A 22764-nucleotide genomic window follows, 5' to 3' on the forward strand; every position below is an offset into this window, starting at 1 on the left:
TTGTGGCAGTGCACGCCTGTAATCCTAGCTATCCCAGAGACTGAGGTGGGAGAATAACCTGAGCCTGGGAGGTGGAGGTTGCAGTGAGCTGAGATTTCGTCACTGCACTCCAGCCTGGGTGACAGAGCAATACTCCGCCTCAAAAACAAACAAACAAACAAAACAAAAAACCTTTAAATAAACCAAGGAGTCTGAGCAAGACATTTTACCTTTATTTTCTAAAAAGGAGCTGTGAAAATTAAACTTCTTAGGAACACTTCACTCAAACCATCACTGACTATGTCTTATACTTTACTGTGATCAGGGTAGGCTACAATGAAAGAACGCTAGTAATTAAAAAGTATGTTGGCTGCAAGGCATTGTCAGAGAGGGTGATTACATTAATGAATAATCCTTTGTGATTTGCGCTTTATTTTTCCCAAATAAACAATTAATGACTTATTTTTCTTAAAGGCAAAAGTGCACCTGAATAGTTACAAAGGTATTTCACTAAGGGGACAGCAGAAAATGAGTTGTATCCGCTCATTAAAAAAAAAAAAAAAATCAAAGAAAACAACCATGAAGAGTAAGAGGTATTATGTTTATCTAAATAATTTAAATTAAGCATTTTCACTGATTTGAAAATTTTTGATACATCTCAAAGAAACTGATAGAAATTTTATTAAATTACTATCTAGTTTGCTGCACTCATTTTATCAATTCTCATTGATACTTTACAACTTACCTTCCACATGCTATCTGAGTCACTCTATTCCCAACAAGCTCAGCCACCAAACAGGGTCTTAGCTCATTCTGTGTTGAATTATGACCAAGTTGCCCATGTTTTCCAGCACCAAAAGTAAACAGCAGCCCATCCTAAGGAAAGGGAATGTCATATCAGATGCTAGAAAAATAAAATAAAAAAGTAGTATTCACTGATGCAAAGTGAATCACTAATAAATAGCACTGTCAAAGTAAAGCTCCTAAATATCAGAAGGACAGTCCTACATATAGGAAGTGATGACCTTTCTTCTCTGGGAAACACTAACTTCCCATACAAAACGTTCTTCTAAAAATACAGCCAAAAAGAGACAAGGGTACACCCACCTGTGTGAGCAGGGCACTGTGAGAGCCACCACAAGCGAGAAATTCAACTTTCTGATTGTCTAGTGCTTCAATAAGGGATGGATAATCTTTACCTATGTAAGGAGAAAAATAGCTGAAGTGACCAAAAGGAAATGCTGAGTTTCACAATGGAGTTACCTGGACTGCTGCTTCTCAACCCAGCGACAACAGTTCTCATGATATTCTGACAAGAAAGGCTCTATGTTGCCACGTTTAGGATCAAGTTCTACGCCTCAGGGTGACGGTGGGACCAGTGACCAAAAGGGTCACACTTAGGGGCACCCACCTGTGAAGGGGTCAAACCACTTCCCAAAGCCTGTTCTCAATTATGACTTCATTCACTTTAATTGCAGCACATTAGATATTTCCAACACCCATCTAGAATTACTTTTAATGAACATAGCAATTCCTTTTTCTTTCAAATTATCTACTAGTGTCATCACCTCACACTACCTCTTCTTTTCTTCATGATTATTTTCATGTCAAAAGCACTCAGAGATTCAGCCAAAGTAGTTTAATGGCCACTTTATTCCTCTTCTCTCCTTTGAATATTTTTCTAACACTGACTTCTGGGCTATTCTGTGTAATAACCATTGCACTGTGTCAGGGAGAAATGAGTAACCAGTGATCCAGGGTATTGCATACAGTACCACAGCTGGTTATAAGCAGCAGAATTTCTTACACCTGAAAACTCTAATGAGTTGTTTGGGATCATGAGAAATTTCACCATTGGCTTTGTTCAATAATGGAAATTACATGTTTCTTCACGTGTGTTTTTGTGTGTTTACAGACATAATTGATACCTTATAGAATCAGGATATGTGAGTTCTTAAATATAATTTTAGTATTCTTTTGTAATAATACACTAACAGACTTTAAGTGCAAAGGCTTTAAAGGTCATCTCATCTAAACTTGTCACTTGACAGAAAAAGAAAATGAGGCCTAGAAAAAAGTTTAGTGACTGGGCAAGGCTTGCAGTTAGTAAACTGCAAAGTGGGAATCAGAATCCAGGTTCTCATCCCTAATTCAATGCCCTTTTCCATCTCACACACAACCCTGAAACATGTCTCAATTACAGTAACAACTTCCACATTATGTATGCCTCTTGAACTGATTCTGCCCTGAAGACAGAGAGGTAATCAGGAAGAGCAGTGCAAATGAAAGTGAAGATTTGAACCATTTTTGACAGGGAGGTCCATTAAATTCATCTAACAAGTATATGTGTTGGTAATAGGAATCTGAGAATGTGTTCCATACTCTCAGTGTGGCCCAGGCCTAGTTGTCCAAATTCATTTTTTCCCCATGAATAAATGTTGCCAGACATGGATAAGGCCATGCTGTGGGCTTCTCCGGCAGAAATCTGAGCCAAGGGTACTCCTGCGAGGTGCTCCACAATCTGCGGTGTGGTGGTTGAGGGAAATTTCCTTCCAACTCCAAGCTGCCCATGCAGGTTCTGTCCCCAGGCAAAAAGCTCACCACCTTGACATAAACAAAGCAAATGCTGTTTTATTCAACTTAAAATGCAGCAGACATTATCCTAAAGCATTATGCATGCTCTACATAGTATAATATCACAATATTGTACCTTTGCACTGATGGTACTCTCAGTTACCCTATGTCTGCCACAGAAAAACATAGAATCTTCTCTTTAGCAGTGACAGTTACACTTCCTTATCCCTCACTTCAAAAGTGAAGCTATTTGAACATATTAAATAATATCTTCAACATAATAAATTTGATTGTAAATCAAATTCAAGAAATATTGACTTTAAAACACTCAGTGGATGGGCCCATGAAAAACAGAAACAATCTACCTCTGCGAAAAACCCCAGAGCTACTGTTTTCTCTCACATGCCTAATGATCCCAAATAAACAACTGTAAAATTCATTTGAAATTACAAGATCCCAAATAAACAACTGTAAAATTAATTTCAAATTACAGTTTCTTGAACGAGTCAGTCTCTTCTTCCATTAACTGAATATATGGAGCACATTTTTTAGGGAGCATTCTTAGATGTTATCTGATAGAGCTGACAATATCTAATAGAGTCTAAAAAAATACACCAGAGAATTAAGGTTTATTGGAATCTCTTTGCAAGATACTGTGATGTGGTGGAAAGCAGAGCCTCTTCTTTACACACAATTTTCATGCACCTGTCAACCACCAGGAATATAATGATGAGCATGACCAGTTTCCTTTCTTGCTTCCCCAACTTTTATTCTTTCTGTACTGTGATTTACTAGTAATAAACTCTGAATATCCCTTTACCCTTATACATACATGCCTCTAGACCCTGGGCTTCTTAAAGGCAGGGTTTGTATGTTTCATCTTCATAATCTGAACACAGTAGATAGTATGAAATATTTGTTCATGAATGAATGAAGTCAAATGATCAATTTTTTCCAATACAAGTTAATACTATCAAATCTCAACAGGCCTTGCAATGAAGGTCAAATACTCGCTAATTATTAACTTCCCTTGAATCCCAGATTCTATTCAGTTTATGAACATGTTTACATCTGTCCTGTATATTAACAAAAATTCCCTTGACTTCGAATTCCCCTCTATGACCCTACTTCTGTCTTAATTATTGCATTCACAGTAAGTTTCTTTTTTTTTGAGACAGGGTCTCGCTCAGTTACCCATGCTGCAGTGCAGTGGCACGATCATGGCTCACTGCAGCCTCAAACTCCTGGGCTCAAGGGATCCTCCGGCCTCACCCTCCCAAGTAGCTGGGACTACAGGTGCAAGCCACCATGCCCAGCTAATTTTTAAGTTTTTTTTGTAAAGATGAAGTCTCCCCATGTTGTCCAGGCTGGTCTCAAACTCCTGGCTACAAGTGATCCTCCCACCTCAGCCTCCCGAAGTGCTGGGATTACAGGCATTAGCCACTAAGCCTGGCCTCACAGTCGAATTTCTTTAGGAAATAATTCATATTCACTGCTTCCATTTCCCACCATGACAGCGTCTGATAGAAAATGGGAAATACTACAGGGCTAGGGAGATCCTTGAATTCAAAAAGCAATGTTAAAACATATCAGAGGCCTGCAACCTGGCCACGAAAGGGGATTCTGAGCCGGAAGAGCGGAAGTTGGAAAAGTATTAGGAAAAGGGAAGCAGTTTCTGGAAAAGGGTAGCCCCAGGCCTGGACCAGATGTAGAGAAAACAGTTTTGATTATTCAGAAAATTTTCACTGTTTCATATTTGAAAAATAAAAACATGAAACCAAATTTAGGAATAGTAATTATGGAAACCTGAATATTTTACAGATCCAAGAATTCTCTCATTATGTATTTGCTTTAAGAATAGTACTCGGAACCAAATCAAATTCAAAACTGTATTTCTGTCCTGTTACAAGTGAAATACAGACATTCTACTGGCTCCACGTATACACACATGTATTACTTCCACAAAACTATTAATATTACAGAAAAATTACCTTTTGAGAGTGCAAGAGAATGATAATCTCCACATGTGATCTGAATTATTTTTTTTTCTTGTAAAATGCTTTCAAACCTGATAAAGGAAAATACATTTTGTGTTAATCACCATAATGAAAGTTACAACATGGATTTTAGAACTATTAATAGTATTTAATTAGAAATGAAGCTCAAGAAAAAACTTTCAATTTACTGCATCACATTCAGTACATCTAAAATTATTTTTTAAATACTATATGTTTTAATTAGTGGTTTAAGAAAAAATATGCATTACATAATTATAATAAAATATTATTATGCAAACAATAATTTTATGATGCAGGAATAAATGCAAGGTGAAAATGAGTTCTAATTCATATAATCTACTAGGGAAAACTCTCACAAATTATTTCATGATAATGTGTAGTTTTTCTAGGTTAAAAACTTTTATTTCCAGAAATTTAACTTATAGGATTATTGTGAGGATCAAATGAGTTAATGAATGTGAAAGTCCAATTTAGGGCTAGGCAGACTATTTAATAATTTCCTTTAAATGCCAAAACAACACACGATATCTGCCCTGGGGGACGTAAGGACTTTACTGGTCAGTTCAGAATTTATTATTTACTTAAGATGCTACTATATAAAGCAGGGGACAAGAATCAGATATGGTAACATTTTCCTACAAAAATTATTATTGTCTTTTGATTAAAATTAATTTTTAATAAAAGAAAAAAGTTCCCTACCTTAGATGTTTCATGCTATAGTTGTCATACTCAAATGGTTTTCCATCTGATGAGAGAATCAGCATGTGCTCTGCTCCTTGGTCCACGGAATGTATCTTCATGTTTTTTCCTAATTTAATGCATTCTACAGAGCAAATCCAACCAGGAACTATCATCACTTTGATTATTACCCACTGTATTACTAACTTCATTATAATACACTTAAAACATCTGGGAAAAATTTCAACTAGACAAGCTTTGACTTACCATGAACTTCTCTTAAGAAAATTCAGGTAGGCAAAGCAAATCAGGAATGACAATTGTCCTAACGTAGATCTTTTTTAATTAGAAAAAATATTGATGTATACTTTGTTGTAAATGGAACATACCCTTAAAATATCCAATTAAATATCTGCTTTTAGGTTCTTGTTATATTAAGTGAAGACAAACAAAATTTGAAATGACAAAGATGAAAAGGTCTATAAGAACATATAACTTTAAGACAACAAAACTCATTTCAAGAATAGTGTATTCTGAAACACATTCCTTTCTCCCAAAAATCAAATAACAGTAATAAACACTTCCCAACAGTTCCCAATAGAAGCCAATGCCTATATTCTTAAAAGGAAGGATTATGTTTGGGGGACTATCTTTAAAGAGGATGCTGTTGAAAACATTTTTCATTGGCATTAGTGCACATTTGGCCCTTTCTAAAGTTAAGAGATTTTAAACTGTCCACTAGTAAAAATGTTCTCCTAATTTGTTCACAAAAATTAAATTAGGATAGTTTTGGGACCTTGTTTCATCTTCAGTTCTAATGAAATAGAATCTATTCATGTAAAAATCTCAAAGCACAAACCATATTACAAATGCTAGGGGAACCAACATAGTTTGGTAATAAGAAATGGCCCAGCAGACTAACGGTTTCTTTTAAAGAGTCTCAGCATTTCAAATCAGTTGAAAAAAAGTATTAAGAAATGGTATTGGGACATCGGCTAAGCATTTGGAAAAGCAAATAAATCTAGCTCCTTCCTACCTCAGTACTTAAATTCCAAGCGTACGAAAAATTTTTACTTAAAAAAATAAAACCTTAAAATTACTATAAAGATGAGTACATTTTTAAAAACACTGGGAGTGTGGATAGCTGTCCAACCTAACATAAAATCCATAAGCTTCCTTTACAGACAAAAAAATTGATAGACTACCCCCCAAAAAATGCACAATAAAAAACAACATCCACAAAAGGCAGTGAGAAAAATATTACAACATGTACGACGGGCGAAAGGCTATTCTTATTCAATATTCAAATACCTCTTCCATACAAACAAGAAAAAGATTTAACAACTCAAATTTTTAAAAGTCAGGCAAAGATAAACAGGCAGTTTACCAAAAAGGAATGCAAACGTCCAGTAGTTAAACGCAAAATAAACTCGCAGCAAGATACCAATTTCTTCATTCCACAGATGGGCAAAATTTTAAAGAACGCGGGCAATCATTTCCCCCACTTCGATGAGAAGGTGGGAGAAGGGCAACTGAAGGCCAAGGTAAAATCTCATCACTGAGAATGGCTCCCAAAGTTAGAGCAGTGACTACTTTCTCAAAACCAGATAGTAGGAGATGCGGGGGACGGGGGTACAAACTTGAACAGAAACCTATGAGAAAGCCAGACTGGCTACAAGTATGAAGACGCTGCTCGCATGCCCCGCACCGGCCACTTTGCTGAGTGGAGGCTCCGCTGGTCGCCAGCATCCCGCTCACCCCGCGCCTGACACGGACCGGGATAAAAGAGAGCTCAGGTGGGCCGTCCGCGAAACGACCCGAGCCAGGCGCGCGTCTGCGACCTTCTGCGCTCTCCTCCCTCAGGCGCGGACCCCCGGCTGCCCGCCCCTCACAGCCCTCAGCCCTCACAGCCCTCACACACCAGCCCCACTCACTCGGCGTCCGGGCGCCGCCGCTCCCGGGGAGCAGCTGGTGAACCTGGACGACCGCCCCGCCGCGCTCTAAGACCGCGAGGCGCCCCGGCGAGCAGCAGATTTGGCGCGTCACCTCAGCCCTCCTGAGCAGTGCGCGGTGGAAGCCCGCGGCGCTGGGGAAGAGCCAGAGCTGCGCGCCCGGAGACTTCGCGGGCTGGGAGGCGGCGGCCGCGCCCGCGGTCGAGCGCCCGCTGCGCCGCGACTTCCTCCGCGACCTCTGCTCCATCGCCGCTTTGCGGGGTCCCAAGCCCAGAGGCGAGAGGAGAGAACGCCGTGTCCCGGGACTGAGCGCGCCCACTGCCTCAGGCGTCCCGCGGCAGAGCGGGAACCAGCTGCGCGCAGCTGCGTGGCGTCGGGGAACGGCAGCCTCCGCTACTGCGCCCCAGCCGGGACGCCACGCCCCCCACGTGCTGTTTGGGGGCGGGGCCTGCAGCTCGAGTGGGAAACGAAACAGAATGTTTGTTGTTGCTTTTAGGGGGCGGAATCGAAAAGGAAAAGGAAACTGTAATGAGAGTGACTTGGCAGGCGGCCAAAGGCAACAGGTCGTTGGCTGGGGTAAACGCCGGTGGGCTGGACTGAGAAAGTGTCCCCGGGCGGGCAGCGGCCACCTTAACTCCTGGACGGAATGGCTTTCGAGGAAACGCTGCAGTTCCACTAGGAGGCACCCTGACACACGCATTTCCAGAGGGAGGGATAAGGGAAGCCAAAGGTTGTTAAGCGTTGTGCGCTGCGGCTGGGCGCGGTGATTCACGCCTGTAATTCCAGCACTTTGGGAGGCCGAGGCGGGCGGATCACCAGGTCAGGTGATCGAGACCATTCTGGCTAACACGGTGAAACCCCATCTCTACTAAAAATACAAAAACAAAATTAGCTGGGCGTGGTGGCGGGCGCCTGTAGTCCCAGCTACTCGGGAGGCTGAGGCAGGAGAATGGCGTGAACCCAGGAGGCGGAGTTTGCAGTGAGCCGAGATTGCGCCACTGCACTCCAGCCTGGGCGACAGAGCGAGACTCCGTTAAAAAAAAAAAAAAAAGAAGAAGCATTGTGCGCCGGGCTCAAACCGGCATAAAACTGGGCAGAGCTATGCAGTCAGCCACCCCCACCCCCACCCCCACCCCCTTCGCGCCCGCTCCGCTACGTACTCCCGGGTGCCTGGCAACAGTGATGTGCTTTAGGCCTTTTTTAGAATGCGTACAAACGGAACCATATCTAAGTGATGTCTGGCTTTTTTAACTTAGCACAATGCTTTGAGATTCATACTATTGGGTTTAATTAGTAATTCCTTTGTGTTACTGCTGAATGGTAGTCTATCGTATGGGTATGCCACAGTTTATCCATTCACCAATTGATGGGCCCGTCGGTTGTAGGGAACAGGAGAAAACTTCCGCTTTGCCCTCTGAAGGGTCACCGAAAATCAACTGACAAGGCTGGGCCTGGGCTCCTGCCTGTAACCCCAGCCCTTTTTTAGGCCAAGGAAGGAGGATCTCTTCTTTATGAAGTGTGTATTCAAATCTTTTGACCATTTATTTATTAGCTAGCTTGACTTTTTATCTAAGAGTTCTTTATATATTATATTTGAGTTCTTTATATGTTTCATATCATGTTCTTTATTAGCTATACGTTTTGAAATGTTTTCTACCTGTCTGTGGCTTGCCTCCATTTTAAGTGTCTTTTGAAGCACTGAAGTTTTAAATTTTGATGTAATTTGTCCATTTTTTCTTTTACATAGTTCATATCTTTTTTGTCCTACTTAAGACATTTTTGCTAAATTCAAGATTATAAGATTTCCTCATTTGTTACCTTCTAGAAGTTTTATAATTGTTGGTCTTCATTATATTTAAAATGAATTATTCTTTATAGTATTGATAGATGCTGGAGGCAGATAAGGGAGGGTCCCTGGAGAATCTCTGACCTGCCCCACAAGCTTTTGTGCAGCTAAGGAAGCCTCCCCAGGGTCTTGTCTGGGCATGCCCACAAGGGACTTGGGGGCCCACCTGCACTGGGAGAGTGGGGTGCAGACAGAGGGAATTCAGCCTTATGCAGCAGGGAGGAGCAAGATGTCTTCAGCTTGTGTGTGTTGGCCTGTTGTTCAGTCTGCGAGCTGGGAGCCTGTTGGCAGGACCCTCCTTGTTTTTTTGCTGAGAGCTTTCTTTTAATAAATGACAATCTTCACCTTTCAATGTATTCACATGCCTAATTGTTCCTGGTCATGAGACAAGAACCTGGATTTTAGCTGAGCTAAGGAGCATCCTGCATCAGTATGAGGTAAGAATAAAGGTTTATTTTTTTCCTTATGGACTTCCAGTTGTTCCAGCTTGCCTGTCCCCATGGAATTGCCTTGGCATGTCTGTCAAAACTCAGTTGGCCGTATATTATAACCTCAGAGCCAGCCCAAACTGGCCCTAGTCTGTTGATAACAAAATGGCCAGTTACCTTGTACGTATAACAGAGCCAAAACTGCAAATCATGTAGACTGGGCATGTGCCATGGAAAAAGCTTTGACCTCTAACAATGAAACGGGAAAGGTTCCCTTGTCCCTTTCGTAGGGTATTCGGCAGTGGGAGTGGTTCGCTTCTTCAGTGCCCCACTGCTCACACCTCTAGGGGAGCATACAGACAGGCAGGTTGTGGGGCTCCGACCCCACCGCAGTGTCTAGGGGTGGATGTTTACTGCTCCTGAAGCACCAGTGGGCTGTGCTACTGTGTGCTTTTTTAGTTTTGCTGTCTATGGGCACTTGTGTTAACCAGCTCAATTAGACCCTCTATCTTGTCACAAGGACAGAGGGCTTTCTGTATCCCAGGTTCTTGCCTTGGTGTACCAGAAGAATTGGATCACATGTGGGCTTGGAGAATGAGTGCAAGGTTTTATTGAGTGGAAGTAGCTCTCAGCAAATGGGGGAGCCAGAAGGGAGTTGGTTTTCCCCTGGAGTTGAGCTGCTCAGCTGCCCAGGCTGTCCTCCGACCGCCCTGGCCAAACTCTGCATTGTTCTGCTGGCCCATGGCCTGCCAGTGCTAGTGCCTTTAGAATGGTACTTGCCGGCTGGGTGCGGTGGCTCACGCCTGTAATCTCAGCACTTTGGGAGGCGGAGGTGGGTGGATCACGAGGTCAGGAGATCGAGACCATCCTGGCTAACACGGTGAAACCCCATCTCTACTAAAAATACAAAAAATTAGCCGGGCGTGTTGGCGGGCGCCTGTAGTCCCAGCCACGAGGGAGGCTGAGGCAGGAGAATGGCGTGAACCCGGGAGGCAGAGGTTGCAGTGAGCAGAGATGGCGCCACTGCACTCTTGCCTGGAAGACAGTGAGACTCCGTCTCAAAAAAAAAAAAAAAAAAGAATGGTACTTGCCACACGGTACCTACTATAAGTAATTATTCAATGAATTAATGAATCCCTTAACATTCAGATTTTTCAAATAAATTATTCAGCAGTTTGCTAAAATAAAAACTCTAGAGATATTCCTGAATATAAAATATATATCTAGCAAGGTTAGGGATATAGGAAATGTTGCTTTACATAATATTGTTTTATTAAAAATATTATTATTGGCTCACACCTGTAATCCCAGCATTTGGGAGGCAAGGCAGGAGAATTGCTTGAGCCCAGGATTTCAAGACCAGCCTGGGCAACATAGTGAGACCTTGTCTCTTAAAAAAAAATTATTCTTGATTCATCACTTTATTATTTATCCAAACATTTTTCAACTAATTCTTTTTTTTTAAATTGTAAATTGGCAATTTATAATTGTATACATTTATGGGGAACAAAGTGATCTTATAATTTATGAATAACAATGTGGAATAATTAAATCAAGCTAGTTCCCACATCCATCACCTCAAATACTTAACAATTTTTGTGGTGAAAACATTTGAAATTTAATCTCTTCGGTATTTTGAAAAGTGCAGTACTGTATTGTTAATTATATTTACCACACTGTGCAATGGAACTAAAAAAAAAAAGAATGAACACATTCATCTCGTCACCAGGTTAAGTGTTCTGATGGTGAGGTGTCCAGGTTCTTGGCACATTGAACAAAGAATTGAACAACACACATGAACAAGCGGTGAAGGAGTGAATTTATGAAAGTGGAAGACAGTGGGCCGGGCGTGGTGGCTCACGCCTGTAATCCCAGCACTTTGGGAGGCTGAGATGGGCGGATCACAAGGTCAGGAGATCAAGACCATCCTGGCTAACACGGTGAAACCCGGTCTCTACTAAAAATACAAAAAAATTAGCTGAGCATGGTGGCAGGCACCTGTAGTCCCAGCTACTTGGGAGGCTGAGGCAGGAGAATGGCGTGAACCCGGGAGGCAGAGCTTGCAGTGAGCCGAGATCATGCCACTGCACTCCAACCTGGGCAACAGAGCCAGACTCCATATCAAAAAAAAAAAAAAAAGAAAGTGGAAGACAGTGAAGGATCAAAGGCAAAAGTACATTCCACAGGGTGGGAGCAGGCTCAAGCAAGTGATTCAAGAGCCCTAGTAGCAAAGTCTTCTGGGGCTGCAGTACTGTTTAGAGGTTTCTTGGTTTCTTGTGGGTTACGTCCTATGTAAATAAAGGACTGGCTTGTGACCAATTAGACACCAAGGTTAATTGGCCCATGGCCAATCCAAGACTGGTGTGGTTTGGTGCCTTATGCAAATGAAGGCCCTGGAATGGACCAGTCATTGGCCAGAGTGCAGGTTCCGCCTGTGGCCAATCAGAGCCTGATGTGGTTTGGCACCTTATGCAAATGAAGGTCCTGGAATGGACCAGTCATAGGTCAGTGTGCAGACTCTTCAGCTCCAGGGAGTCTGTCCAAGTTATCCTTAGATTCCCTGTCTCTGGATCCTATTCTCCTGCCTTATTTTCCCCCTGAGAGACATGATCCCTAGAAATCTTTATGGGAGGCAGAGGGACTGATGGTCTTTTCTTCTGTAACCGCTTCCTGCTGATTTAGCACGCTGGCCTTATCTACTGGGGACCACAGAACTCTCGCCTTGCTTTGTCTTGTGGAGACAGGGTAACCTTTTGACGGCCAGAGGTGGTGCCTTTACCTGGCACTGGCTGGAAACCTTGTCGCACAATCATCTGAAACTAAATGGTTTCTAGGCAAGAGAAAATGAACTTGATTAAAAGGTTTAGCAAACATGGTCCAAAGACCAGGGCCAGTATAACCATTAGCAATGGTCTGGCTAGGGGATGGAGCCATGACCCCCCACCCAGCAACCTTGACCAGGAGCCCCATGATTCTGACAGCTGTTGTATCCTAGCGGCCCGGTCAGCTAGTTTTCAGGTGGCATCCCTTACTATTCCTGATTGGTTGACATAGAAACAGCATTCTTCCTCTAGGAAAAGACATAAGCCTCCCTTCTCAGTGGTTATGAGGTCTAGTCCCCTTCTATTTTGCAAAGTGACCACTGCCAGGGAGCCTACTTGATTTTGTCTGATGACAATACTTTGAGCAATGTCATTCAAGATTTCCATGAAATCAACGGACAAACCCTGGTAGTAGGATAGGGAGGTTGCCAGCCCATTAACTCCTGTTCCTATTCCTGCTGTTACTCCCAGCTCTACTAAAAGGGGTATGAGTTGGATGGCTTGCTTGTGTCTGGTGGTTGCAGTCAAAGGTATAGTGAGAGATTGGTTATTGGGAGCTATATTAATTTCAGGAGCTAAATAAACAAGTGTACAAGTTCCAGTCCAATTGGCAGGTAAACGTAAGTAGGAGCTGGTCCTGCACAGAAAAAATGCTCCCCGCTTTTCAAGACAGAAATTGTTTTCTATGGTGAACATATGGATTAGTTTGTTATTTTTGCTTTCCCAAGTAGTTAAGGTCCATGCTAAGGTGGCCCCTGTTGATGACGGGAAGGGGCCTTGCAAAGTTGGGTTGCCCCAATGGTTTTATTCTCCCAGTGGAGGTAGCTTCTCTTGGTGTCCACCAACAACCACCCGGGGGTATTTTCTTATTGGGGAACCAAAAGACAGCTAGAGGTGAATTTCAGGGCTAATGCAGTCTTCCCAAGGAAAAGTGTGGACACAGCTAGTGGGCTTCCCTTAACAGTACTTAGACCGAATATCTTTTAAGGTGCCCTTAACTAGGAATGGTTTCCATGAAAACCGTACAGGTTTTCTAAATCATGTAGTTTGGGTAATTGTGTAATTTACATGACTGTGTGAGGGATTAATCTCCAGAGTGTAGTTGCACTGATTACTCTTCAAGGTCCCCAGGACCTGACTGGACTTTTGGCTCCTTTTGACACAGAGTGTACCTGGAATTCTAGCTCTGTGTGTGTTGATATTGGGCCCCAGATGGGCTTTTCTGAGGATGTAACCCTAGAGAGGTTGCTCTGATAGGACTGCAGGAGGTTTACTGCTCGCCCTGTCATTGTAACCTTTGTCATGTCTGTAATTTGGTTGTATAAGTCATCAAAGTTTATTAGTTTGAAGAGAGTTCCTCCTTTGTAGGTAGGGTGGTAAGTCATTTTTTCAAGGGCCCAGTATCATGCTGGGACTGGGATAGCAGTGTACCTGGAGGAGTATGGGGATAAGCAAAGCCAACAATGTTTTTGCTAAGGCTGGGCTGGCAGCCAGGCACAGTGCCTCTAATCCCAGCACTTTGGGAGGCCTAGGCGAGCAGATCACTTGAGGTCAGGAGTTCAAGACCAGCCTGGCCAACATGGTGAAATCCTGTCTACTAAAAAAAACCCAAAAAAAAAAACCCCAAAAAACAAGACTGGGCTGGTGGTGTTTAGCAGCCTTTGTGTTAGATTCAAAGTTCTTAGTAAATACTGAGGGTCACCTAATGGTCAGAGGGTAAATCGAGGCCCTGCTGTAGAATTAAGCCAATTCCCAGTATGCATGATCCCAGTGTGTGTGGCCTATAGCAAATCATTGTGGGTATGAATGTACCTTTTTGTTATTTTGCTTCCTTTAAGTCCTATAGGATAGGATTCTACTAGGGCAGAGGAGATGATCCTACCCACTTGGGAAAAGGCAGTTTAATAATGTAAGAAAAACTAGTATTACCCCAACTACCACAACCACACAGAAAAGACACCAAGGAAAGTTAGTAGGCCTTTACTTATCTTTTGGCCATTCTTTTAAACAGGTACTTCAGGTCTTCCACAGGTTCACAGGTATAGTGGCTGGTGGGAGTTCCACATTCAGGGACCGGGAACTTCTGGTATGGCAGGCTTGACGTTGGAAAGATGTATCCACTTATCTAACCCTAGTACTTTGACCGTGGAAGGTGTGGCCAGCACCGCTGAAAATGGTTCCTTCCGTTTGGGTTGTAGCTGTTGAGCAGATGATCCTTCTTTCCATGTTTTTACCAGTACCTTACCTCCTGGCCTAATTTTGGGTTGCTGGTTAGTTCCCAGTACAGGGAACCACTGGGTTCCAAACTTTTGTAAATCCTGCTGAAATTGTCCCAGGTTAATTAGGTATTTTACTAAACTGGTTGTTTCTGGATCAGGATTAGATCATTAGTTAAAAATGGCCTTGCATATAATATTTCATATGGGCTCATATTAATTTTTGCTTGAGGGGAATTACAGATCCTTAAGAGGGATGTGGGGAGCAAGTCGACCCAAGTCTCTGACATTTCGTGGCACAGTTTAACTAATGCCCATTTTAGAGTTTGATTAGCCTTTTCTACTTTCCTGGAGGATGGAGGCCTCCATGCTGAATGTAAATTTGATCCTGAGGGCCTTAGCAACCCCTTGAGTTATTTGGGAGACAAAAGATAAGCTGTTATTTTGAAGGCTCTGGGGTAGCCCAAACCAAGGGATTATTTCTCTTTCTTTCTTTTTTTTTTTTTTTGAGACAGAGCCTCACTGTTGCCCAGGCTGGAGTGCAGTGTGCTCAGCTCACTGCAGCCTCCACCTCCTTGTTTCAAGCGATTCCTGTGCCTCAGCCTCCTGAGTAGCTGGGATTACAGGCATGCACCATCATGCCCAGATAATTTTTTTTTTTTTTCGTAGAGACAGGGTTTTGCCATGTTGCCCAGGCTGGGCTTGAACTTCTGGTTCAGTGATCTGCCTGTCTCAGCTTTCCAAGGTATTGGGATTACAGGTGTGAGACATCATCCCTGGCCAGATTATTTCTTTTGAGAGAATTTTCACTGCTTCATTGGCCTTTTCTGTTCTGGTAGGCTAAGCTTCAACCCAGCTAATAAAGGTTTCTATCAGTACTAGTAAAAACTTGAATCCTTTACAGGCTGGCATATGGGTAAAGTCCAATTGCCAGTCTTCCCCTGGGTAAGTTCCCCCTCGTTGGATTGGCTCTATTAAAGGAGGCACTTTGTTTCCTGGGTTGTTTAATGCACACAGTGAGCAGGCTTGACAGACCTGTTTGGCCACGGAAGCTAGGTTGGATCCAGTGAAGAGCTTGTTTGCCATGGCCAAAGTTGTGTCTCTTCCCACATGGAAAGAGTTATGCAGGGCTTTTATGATTTTCCATTGGGCTGCTTGGGGAAGATTTATTTTTGATCCCTTATACCACCAAGATCCCTGTTTCATTCCTCCTTGTTGTCTTATTAGCTGTTCTTCCTGTGAGGTGTACTCAGGTTCCATTGGGGGGTCATAAAAAAGGAGTAGTGCTAAAACTTGTTGAGACTGTACCTTGAGGGCTGATGCCTTGAATTCCTTTTTGTTCCCTTGTGCTATAGGAGTTGGATTCTTTTAGTGCCCTTTGCAATGAATAATGGCTATGGCCTCTGGCAAGTGTTGTCTGCAATAGCTGAAGAATCCCATGTTTTATGGGGGAGTGCTTGCTGGTAAGTAGTCCCCTTTCCAAATTGTAGCATGAGCATGAACCACAAGAAATGCATACTTAGAATCTGTATAGATGTTAGCTTTCTTTCCTTGTCCCAACTTTTTTTTTTTTTTTTGAGACAGAGTTTTGCTCTGTCACCCAGGCTGGAGTGCAGTGATACGATCTCAGCTCACTGAAACCTCTGCCTCCCAGGTTCAAGCAATTCTCCTGCCTCAGCCTCCCAAGTAGCTGGGACTATAGGCACACACCACCACGCCCGGATAATTTTTGTATTTCCAGTAGAGACGGGGTTTCACCATATCGGTCAGGCTGGTCTTGAACTCCTGACCTCAGGTGATCCACTCGCCTCGGCCTCCCAAAGTGCTGGGATTACAGGCGTGAGCCACTGTGCCGGCCCCTTGTCCCAACCTTAATGCTTGAGTAAGAACAATGATCTCAGCCTTTGTGTCAATGTGCCTGGGGGCAGTAGCTGGACTTCAAAAATGGTGTAATTCACTATTGCGTATCCAGCTTGGTGCTCCCTGTTTAGCACAAAGCTGCTGCCGTCTGTAAACAAGTTATCCACAGGGTCTGGAAGAGGCTGATCTAAAAGATAAAAGAGATTGGCTCCCATATCTGTGTACAATGATCTGCTCACAGGAATGATTGGTTATGGTGCCCATAGGTAGCAGTGCGGCTGGTGATATGGTTTGGCTGTGTCCCCACCCATATCTCATCTTGAATTGTAGCCCCCATAATTTCCATGTGTCGTGGGAGGGACCCTGTTCCCGGAACCAAGCTGGGTCTGGCTGCGTTTTCTCAAGGCCCAATAAGGAGAAGCAGACAAACTAGGAAAGAATGGAATTTATTGATGTAACTGGATACAGGGAGAAGGCCAGAGATAATTCCACCAGACCAACCCAAAGTGTTACAATTTTCTTAGTGCATGTATAGGTTGGGGTTATGTGCCTACGTGCAGTATAGCATTTGCCTAGGTCTATTTGTAACTAATTTTGTTTCAACTGGAAGGTCAGAGGCAAAAAATACTTGCTAAGTTTGATTAAAAGGGCCCCAGTACCTTCAAGGCCTGTCTACTGTGGTACCAGAGTGATTATTTCTATCTTATCTCCTTTGCAGCTTGGTCCAGAGAGCTGCCTTAGACTCTCTAATGAATCTATTCAAACAGCTGCCACCGTTACCTTGAACTGTCTCAGATTCGGTCGACCCGAGATGGGTCCTGGCACTAGGAATGTAAGACTGTCTCTATTATTTTGACTTGCTCCCGGTTAGGGAGAAGCCTGCTGACCATACGACATATGTTTCATTTCTAGCTTTGATGTCTGGGCACCAGTTTCCCTAAGCTTAACTATTTGCTAAATGTTAAGGCAGTGCTGTGGAAATCTGTCAGTGTAACTGGAGTGCTAGACAGGCCTGTCTGTGTGATTGTCAGGGAGAAGTGGCCTGCCACAACTCGGTGGGAGGTAATTGAATCATGGGGGTGGGTCTTTCCCGTGCTGTTCTCATGATAGTGAATCAGTCTCACTAGATCTGATGGTTTTATAAAGGAGAGTTCCCCAGCACATGCTGTCTTGCCTGCTGCCATGTAAGACATGACTTTGCTTCTCCTTTGCCTTCCACCAGCCATGATTGTGAGGCCTTCCCAGTCATGTGGAACTGTGAGTCAGTTAAACCTCTTTCCTTTATAAATTACCCAGTCTCGGGTATGTCTTTACTAGCAGCATGAGAACAGACTAATAGAGCTGGGTTTAAGGTGTTACAGGTCTTAATTGTGATCTCTGGATTATCTAGGAGTGCCGCCTCGTATTTAATCTTTCTCCTGTCATCCAGATATGTCCTTTTATTTCTAGGACTGGTGGGGAGTTGTGGCTGGTCTAGAGTAATTTTTGTTTATTTATTTATTTATTTTTGAGGCGGAGTTTCGCTCTTGTTGCCCCAGCTGGAGTGCAATGGTGCGATCTGGGCTCTCCATAACCTCCGCCTCCCGGGTTCAAGCAATTCTCCTCCCTCATCCTCCCAAGCATCTGGGATTACAGGCATGTGCCAGCACCCCCGGCTAATTTTATATTTTCAGTAGAGACAGGGTTTCTCCACGTTGGTCAGGCTGGTCTCCAACTCCTGACCTCAGGTGATCCGCCCACCTTGGCCTCCCAAAGTGCTGGGATTACAGGCATGAGCCACCACGCCTGGCCAGCCTATAGTAATTTTAATAGCTTCTTCAACCAAAATAGCAGTGGCTGCTATTGCCTGCAGGCAGCTGGGCCACCTGGTGGCTACCCTGTCTTATTTCTTTGAAAAGTATGCAACAACTGGGCGCAGTGGCTCACGCCTGTAATTCCAACATTTTGGGAGGCCAAGGTGGGTGGATTGCTTGAGATCAGGAATTCAAGACCACCCTGGCCAACATGGTGAAACCCTGTCTCTACTAAAATACAAAAAATTTGCTGGGGCATGGTGGTGACAGGCACCTGTAATCCCAGCTACTTGGGAGGCTGAGGCAGGAGAATGACTTGAATCCAGGAGCTGGAGGTTGCAGTGAACCGAGATTGTGCCAGTGTACTCCAGCCTGGGAGACAGAACAAGACTCCATCTCAAAAAAAAAGAAAAGTATGCAATGGGCCTAGGCTCTGTTCTCAACTTCTGAGTAAGCACTCCCACTGCTATGCCTTTCTCTTCTGCTACATACAAGAAGGGCTTGGTGAGGTTTGGAATGCTGAGTGCAGGAGCCTGGCTGAGAGCCCGTTTTAACTTGGTGAAAGCCTCTCTCATTTCTAGGGTTCATTCCATTGGCTCATCTTAAGGTCCGCTTGTTGCCTTGTAAAGGGGCTTTGCTATGTGCCTGAAATTTGGGATTTATATTCTACAGAATTCAGCCATTCCAAGTGAAGCTGCTGCTTGGCGTGTGAGGTAATTTGGGTGCCCATGACGTCCAGAGTTACCCAGGGATCCTAAGTGGTAGTGATGATGTCCCTGGGTCCCATGAGTCTTCATCTGATCCCTCCTTATGTGCTGCTAGAGTTTTGACTGATGGAGCCCCTTGGTGGGAGCAGGGGCAGTCAATTATCCAGTGCCAGAGGTTGCGACTGGTGCCCTCACATTGGCAGCACAGGCCCTGCGTGGGCTTAGTGCAGTCCTTTGCCTAGTGCCCACTTTTCTTGCACTTGTAACCAGAGCTTTTGCCGGCATTGTCCTTGTGACCTTTTGGGTTTTCCTTGGATGCCTTTTGGGCATTTAGGGCATCACCAGTGACAGTTGCCATAATTTTGGCTGTTTTTCTTTAGTGTATTCCCTTTCCACTTCCTCCAGATCATGATTGTTACATACCATGCAGGTGGTATCAATAAGCTGATTTTGATTAGTTTGTGGTCCCATGTGTAGCTTCTTGATGTTATGCCTAATGTCCAGGGCAGCTTGGCTAATGAAATCCTGTGCCATTAGTACTTTGCCTTCAAGAGAGGGAGGGTCCAGATTGTTGTAGTTTTTAAATGCCTCTTCCAATCTACTATAAAATACAGCTTTCCCCCTTAACCTGTGTAATTTCCCTTAATTTACTGCCTTAGTCATTTCCTTTCTTATTCCTCCCAGGTGAGCTTCAAGGAATTTGGCTGGGTTGTTCATTCCCATAGGGGTGTTATAGTTCCAATTACAGTCAGTGTGGGGACTGTATCTGGGCCCAAGCAATTGCCCTCGGAGTTTCTGGCAAACAGCTTGTTTGCTTCACGTTGGGCGGCCTCAGAAATATGTTCTTTCTCCAGAGGAGTGCAACAAGTTGCCAGGATACATTGAACATCTTTCTGAGAGATCGAAGGCTAAGGTTAAAGTTTGGAAGCCGTCTGCAAATCTCCTGGGGTTCTCAGAATAAATTCCTAACTTATCCTTTCATTGCTGTATATCAGTTATGGAGAAGGGGGCCTCCACTTAGATTAGCCCCTCAACTCCTGCTACTTCCCTTAGGGGAAATACAGCTGGACAGGGAATTGAATAAGGTGTTCCCCTGGAAGTGTGTGGTGGAACTTAGTGGAGTTCCTGGCTCCTGTTCCTGGGTTTGATCCTCAGGAGCACTTGGCAAGGGGTTGTATGGAGGTGGTTGCAGTTCCCCCTAAGAAACGGTGGCCCTTGCAGAAAGGGGTCATCTATAACATCTGGTTCTACTTTAGGAATTTTTTCTCTTTGAGGGCAAAATTTGGAAGCCTTACAAATTGAAGGGTTTTGGTGCAGGGCCATAAAGGCTTAAACATGGTATTTCTGACCATTTACCCTGCCTTTTGCAAAATAAGTCTAATTGCAGGATAGTGTCATGACTGAGACTCCTATTGATTAGCCATTGCTCCTGGCTATCTAGAGGATACTAGGGCCAAACAGTATTACAGTAAAAAAACAAACGTTTCCGTATTGTATTGTCAGGGTCAAACTGGTTCCAATTATTGAGGATGCAGCTGAGTGGGGAGTCAGGTGGTATGGATGGAGTATTTCCTATTGTTGTTTGTAAGAGAGAAAAAAGTCTGAGGAGGGGTTAATACTAGACCTCAGAACCTCCATCTAGGGGCTTCCCCTTCAGAGAGGTTGTGGCCTAGGATTGGATCTCCCGAGGAGTCCGCCTTTGGGGTCCAATCTTAGAGTGTCAGACATCTCTGACCTTAGGTGGGCACCAGTGCTGCTTTGAATGCTTTCCCTTCATAGACAATGGCCTAGTATGATTCCCTTCATTCTTGGATATGGTTCTTGGCTTTTGGCATCCTTGTAGCTGGCCACAATAGTTTCTTCCCAAGTGATTTCCTTAACCATTGTTGTAACTATAGTTTGAAGGGCAAGGGATGGCAGACTGCCTAATTTAAACTTGTTGGAGACTGGCCTCTCAATAAGGGAGCATAGTGCTCTCTGACTGTACCAGATAAACCAGGAGCAGAGATTTCCCCATGGATCCACCGTGCAATTTATACAGTGATCCAAGAGTCTCCACCAGGATTCTTCTCTTAGTACCAGATCTACTAAACTCAAATGATCTAGAAGTGGTCCCTTACAAAAGAAGCAGGGCACTTTCCCTATCCAAGTGGTTGGTCCCTAACCTTTAGGCTAATGTTTGCTGTTGGAGCCTCCATAGTCAGTTACCTATTGCCCTGGCCCTTTGGGTTTGGGGTACATCTCTAAGGTCTAAACATGTCATCCCAATATAAGCAGCAAATAAATATAATATTATAGTCGCAAAAACATGCACCTCATGGCGGCAGGGATTTATCTTGTGCCCCTATTTGTTGCATTCCCTGAGGGGCTGACTCCACGAGGGAATTTTAGCATAAGAAAAGGAGGGTTAAAGCCACCTGAAATGTGTATGTATTCACCCTGGACAAGCCACCACTGCTAGTTGCATCACATGTAGGGCTCAGGAACTATAACCAGGAAAGAGAGAAAAGAATCCCGCTTCCAGGCCGCCCGGGCAGCTATCCCTACTCACTCTTTGGCTTTCGGGCAACACTGGAGAGTGTCCTGGGCCAGTTGCCCTCAATTACCAAGGAGCTACTGGGAAATGGCTGCTGAAGGACTAAAAAGAAAAGGACTCAGGACCCCACCTGAAGCAGGCGATGATGGTTAGGTGCTTACACATGGAAACCTTTCAGTGTCACCAGACAGTGGCCCTAGCAAGAGACCTGCAGTTGTCTCTGTGCTTAGAATGCTGTCTGCCAAGGGTCCCAAGTTGGAAAAGGGAAAGAAAGAAAAGGAGAGAGACAGAGAGAGTCCCATGTGGAGTTTAGTTCCAGCCCATGGCCACAAATGGAATCTCAATAGAATAAAAGAAAATAAATCCCCAAATTTGGGCTTAACCTCCTGACTGGCTCGCCAAAATATGTTACTAGGTTAAGAGTTCTGATAATGAGGTGTACAGGTTCTTGGTGTGTTGAACAAAGAATTGAGCGACATGCATGAACAGGTGGTGAAGGAGTGGATTTATTGGAGCACAAGGCAGTGAAGTAGCAAAAGTGAAAGTACATTCCGCAGGGTGGGAGTGGGCTAGAGCAAGTGGCTCAAGAGCCCTGGTAGCAAAATCTTCTGGGGCTTAAGTACCCTGTAGAGGTTTCTTGATGGTTACACCCTATGTAAATGAAAGACTGACTCACAGCCAATTAGAGGCTGAGGTGAATTGGCTCACGGCCAATCCAAGACTGGTGTGGTTTGACTCCTTATGCAAATGAATGTCCTGGAATGAACCAATCATTGGCCAGAGTGCAGGTTTGGCCCATGGCCAATCAGAGGCTGATGTGGTTTGATGCCTTATGCAAATGAAGGCCCTGGAATGGACCAATCACAGGCCAGTGTTCAGACTCTTCAGTGCCAGGGAGTGTGTCCAAGTCATCATTAGATCCCTATCTCTGGACCCTATTCTCCTGCCTCAGTCTTGTGTGAGATTTTGTGCCCTTTGACCATCATCATCATCTCCCCATTCCCCCAACCTCTCCCTCAACTACTTCTAACCACTATTCATTAACCTCTTGTATTATTTAAGTGTAAGGAAGAACAGAAGGATCCAAGTGTGAGAAAGCCCACCCTGAGTCTCTCAGAGGTGATTATGATTATCTGAGCATGGGTGAGACAAATCCTCTGTTGTTGTTGATGGCTACTTGAAGTGCTTCCTCCATTCTTTCCATTGTAGAATACTTAGGGAGGTAGAGAATATAATGACAAGTTATTGATGTTAGGTGATCTCTTTCACTGAAAGTTTCAGGACAGCGAAATACTATTTCCATTTTCTGTATGCCTTTTGCATGCAGCCTATCACGTCCTGTAAGAAAAACTAGA

The 22764-nt window shown here is 43.8% G+C and overlaps 2 protein-coding genes across 5 annotated transcripts in view; both read right to left on the reverse strand.

The window, feature by feature from the left end:
- Positions 1 to 7600, reverse strand: part of HERC5 (HECT and RLD domain containing E3 ubiquitin protein ligase 5) — a 50012-nt gene extending 42412 nt beyond the window's left edge. The window contains exons 1-6 of one of the 4 annotated variants that reach the window (XM_032142359.2): positions 7184 to 7600; positions 5271 to 5394; positions 4545 to 4621; positions 2362 to 2583; positions 1087 to 1178; positions 725 to 855 (exon numbers count right to left, since the gene is read on the reverse strand). In XM_032142359.2, the coding sequence (XP_031998250.1) occupies positions 725 to 855; positions 1087 to 1178; positions 2362 to 2583; positions 4545 to 4621; positions 5271 to 5394; positions 7184 to 7448 (911 nt within the window). In that variant the 5' untranslated portion in view covers positions 7449 to 7600. The remainder of the gene's footprint in view (positions 1 to 724; positions 856 to 1086; positions 1179 to 2361; positions 2584 to 4544; positions 4622 to 5270; positions 5395 to 7183) is intronic. The other 3 variants (XM_058433009.1, XM_058433008.1, XM_058433011.1) reach the window with 3 other exon arrangements.
- Positions 7601 to 21901: 14301 nt separating this feature from the next.
- The window catches only part of HERC6 (HECT and RLD domain containing E3 ubiquitin protein ligase family member 6), a 71343-nt gene continuing 70480 nt past the window's right edge, over positions 21902 to 22764 (reverse strand). The window contains exon 22 of the mRNA XM_058435717.1: positions 21902 to 22759. Coding sequence (XP_058291700.1) covers positions 22539 to 22759 — 221 coding nt within the window. The 3' untranslated portion in view covers positions 21902 to 22538. The remainder of the gene's footprint in view (positions 22760 to 22764) is intronic.

The sequence above is a fragment of the Hylobates moloch genome, unplaced genomic scaffold (genome assembly GCF_009828535.3).
Source record: "Hylobates moloch isolate HMO894 unplaced genomic scaffold, HMol_V3 SCAFFOLD_2, whole genome shotgun sequence".
NCBI classification, from domain to species: domain Eukaryota; kingdom Metazoa; phylum Chordata; class Mammalia; order Primates; family Hylobatidae; genus Hylobates; species Hylobates moloch.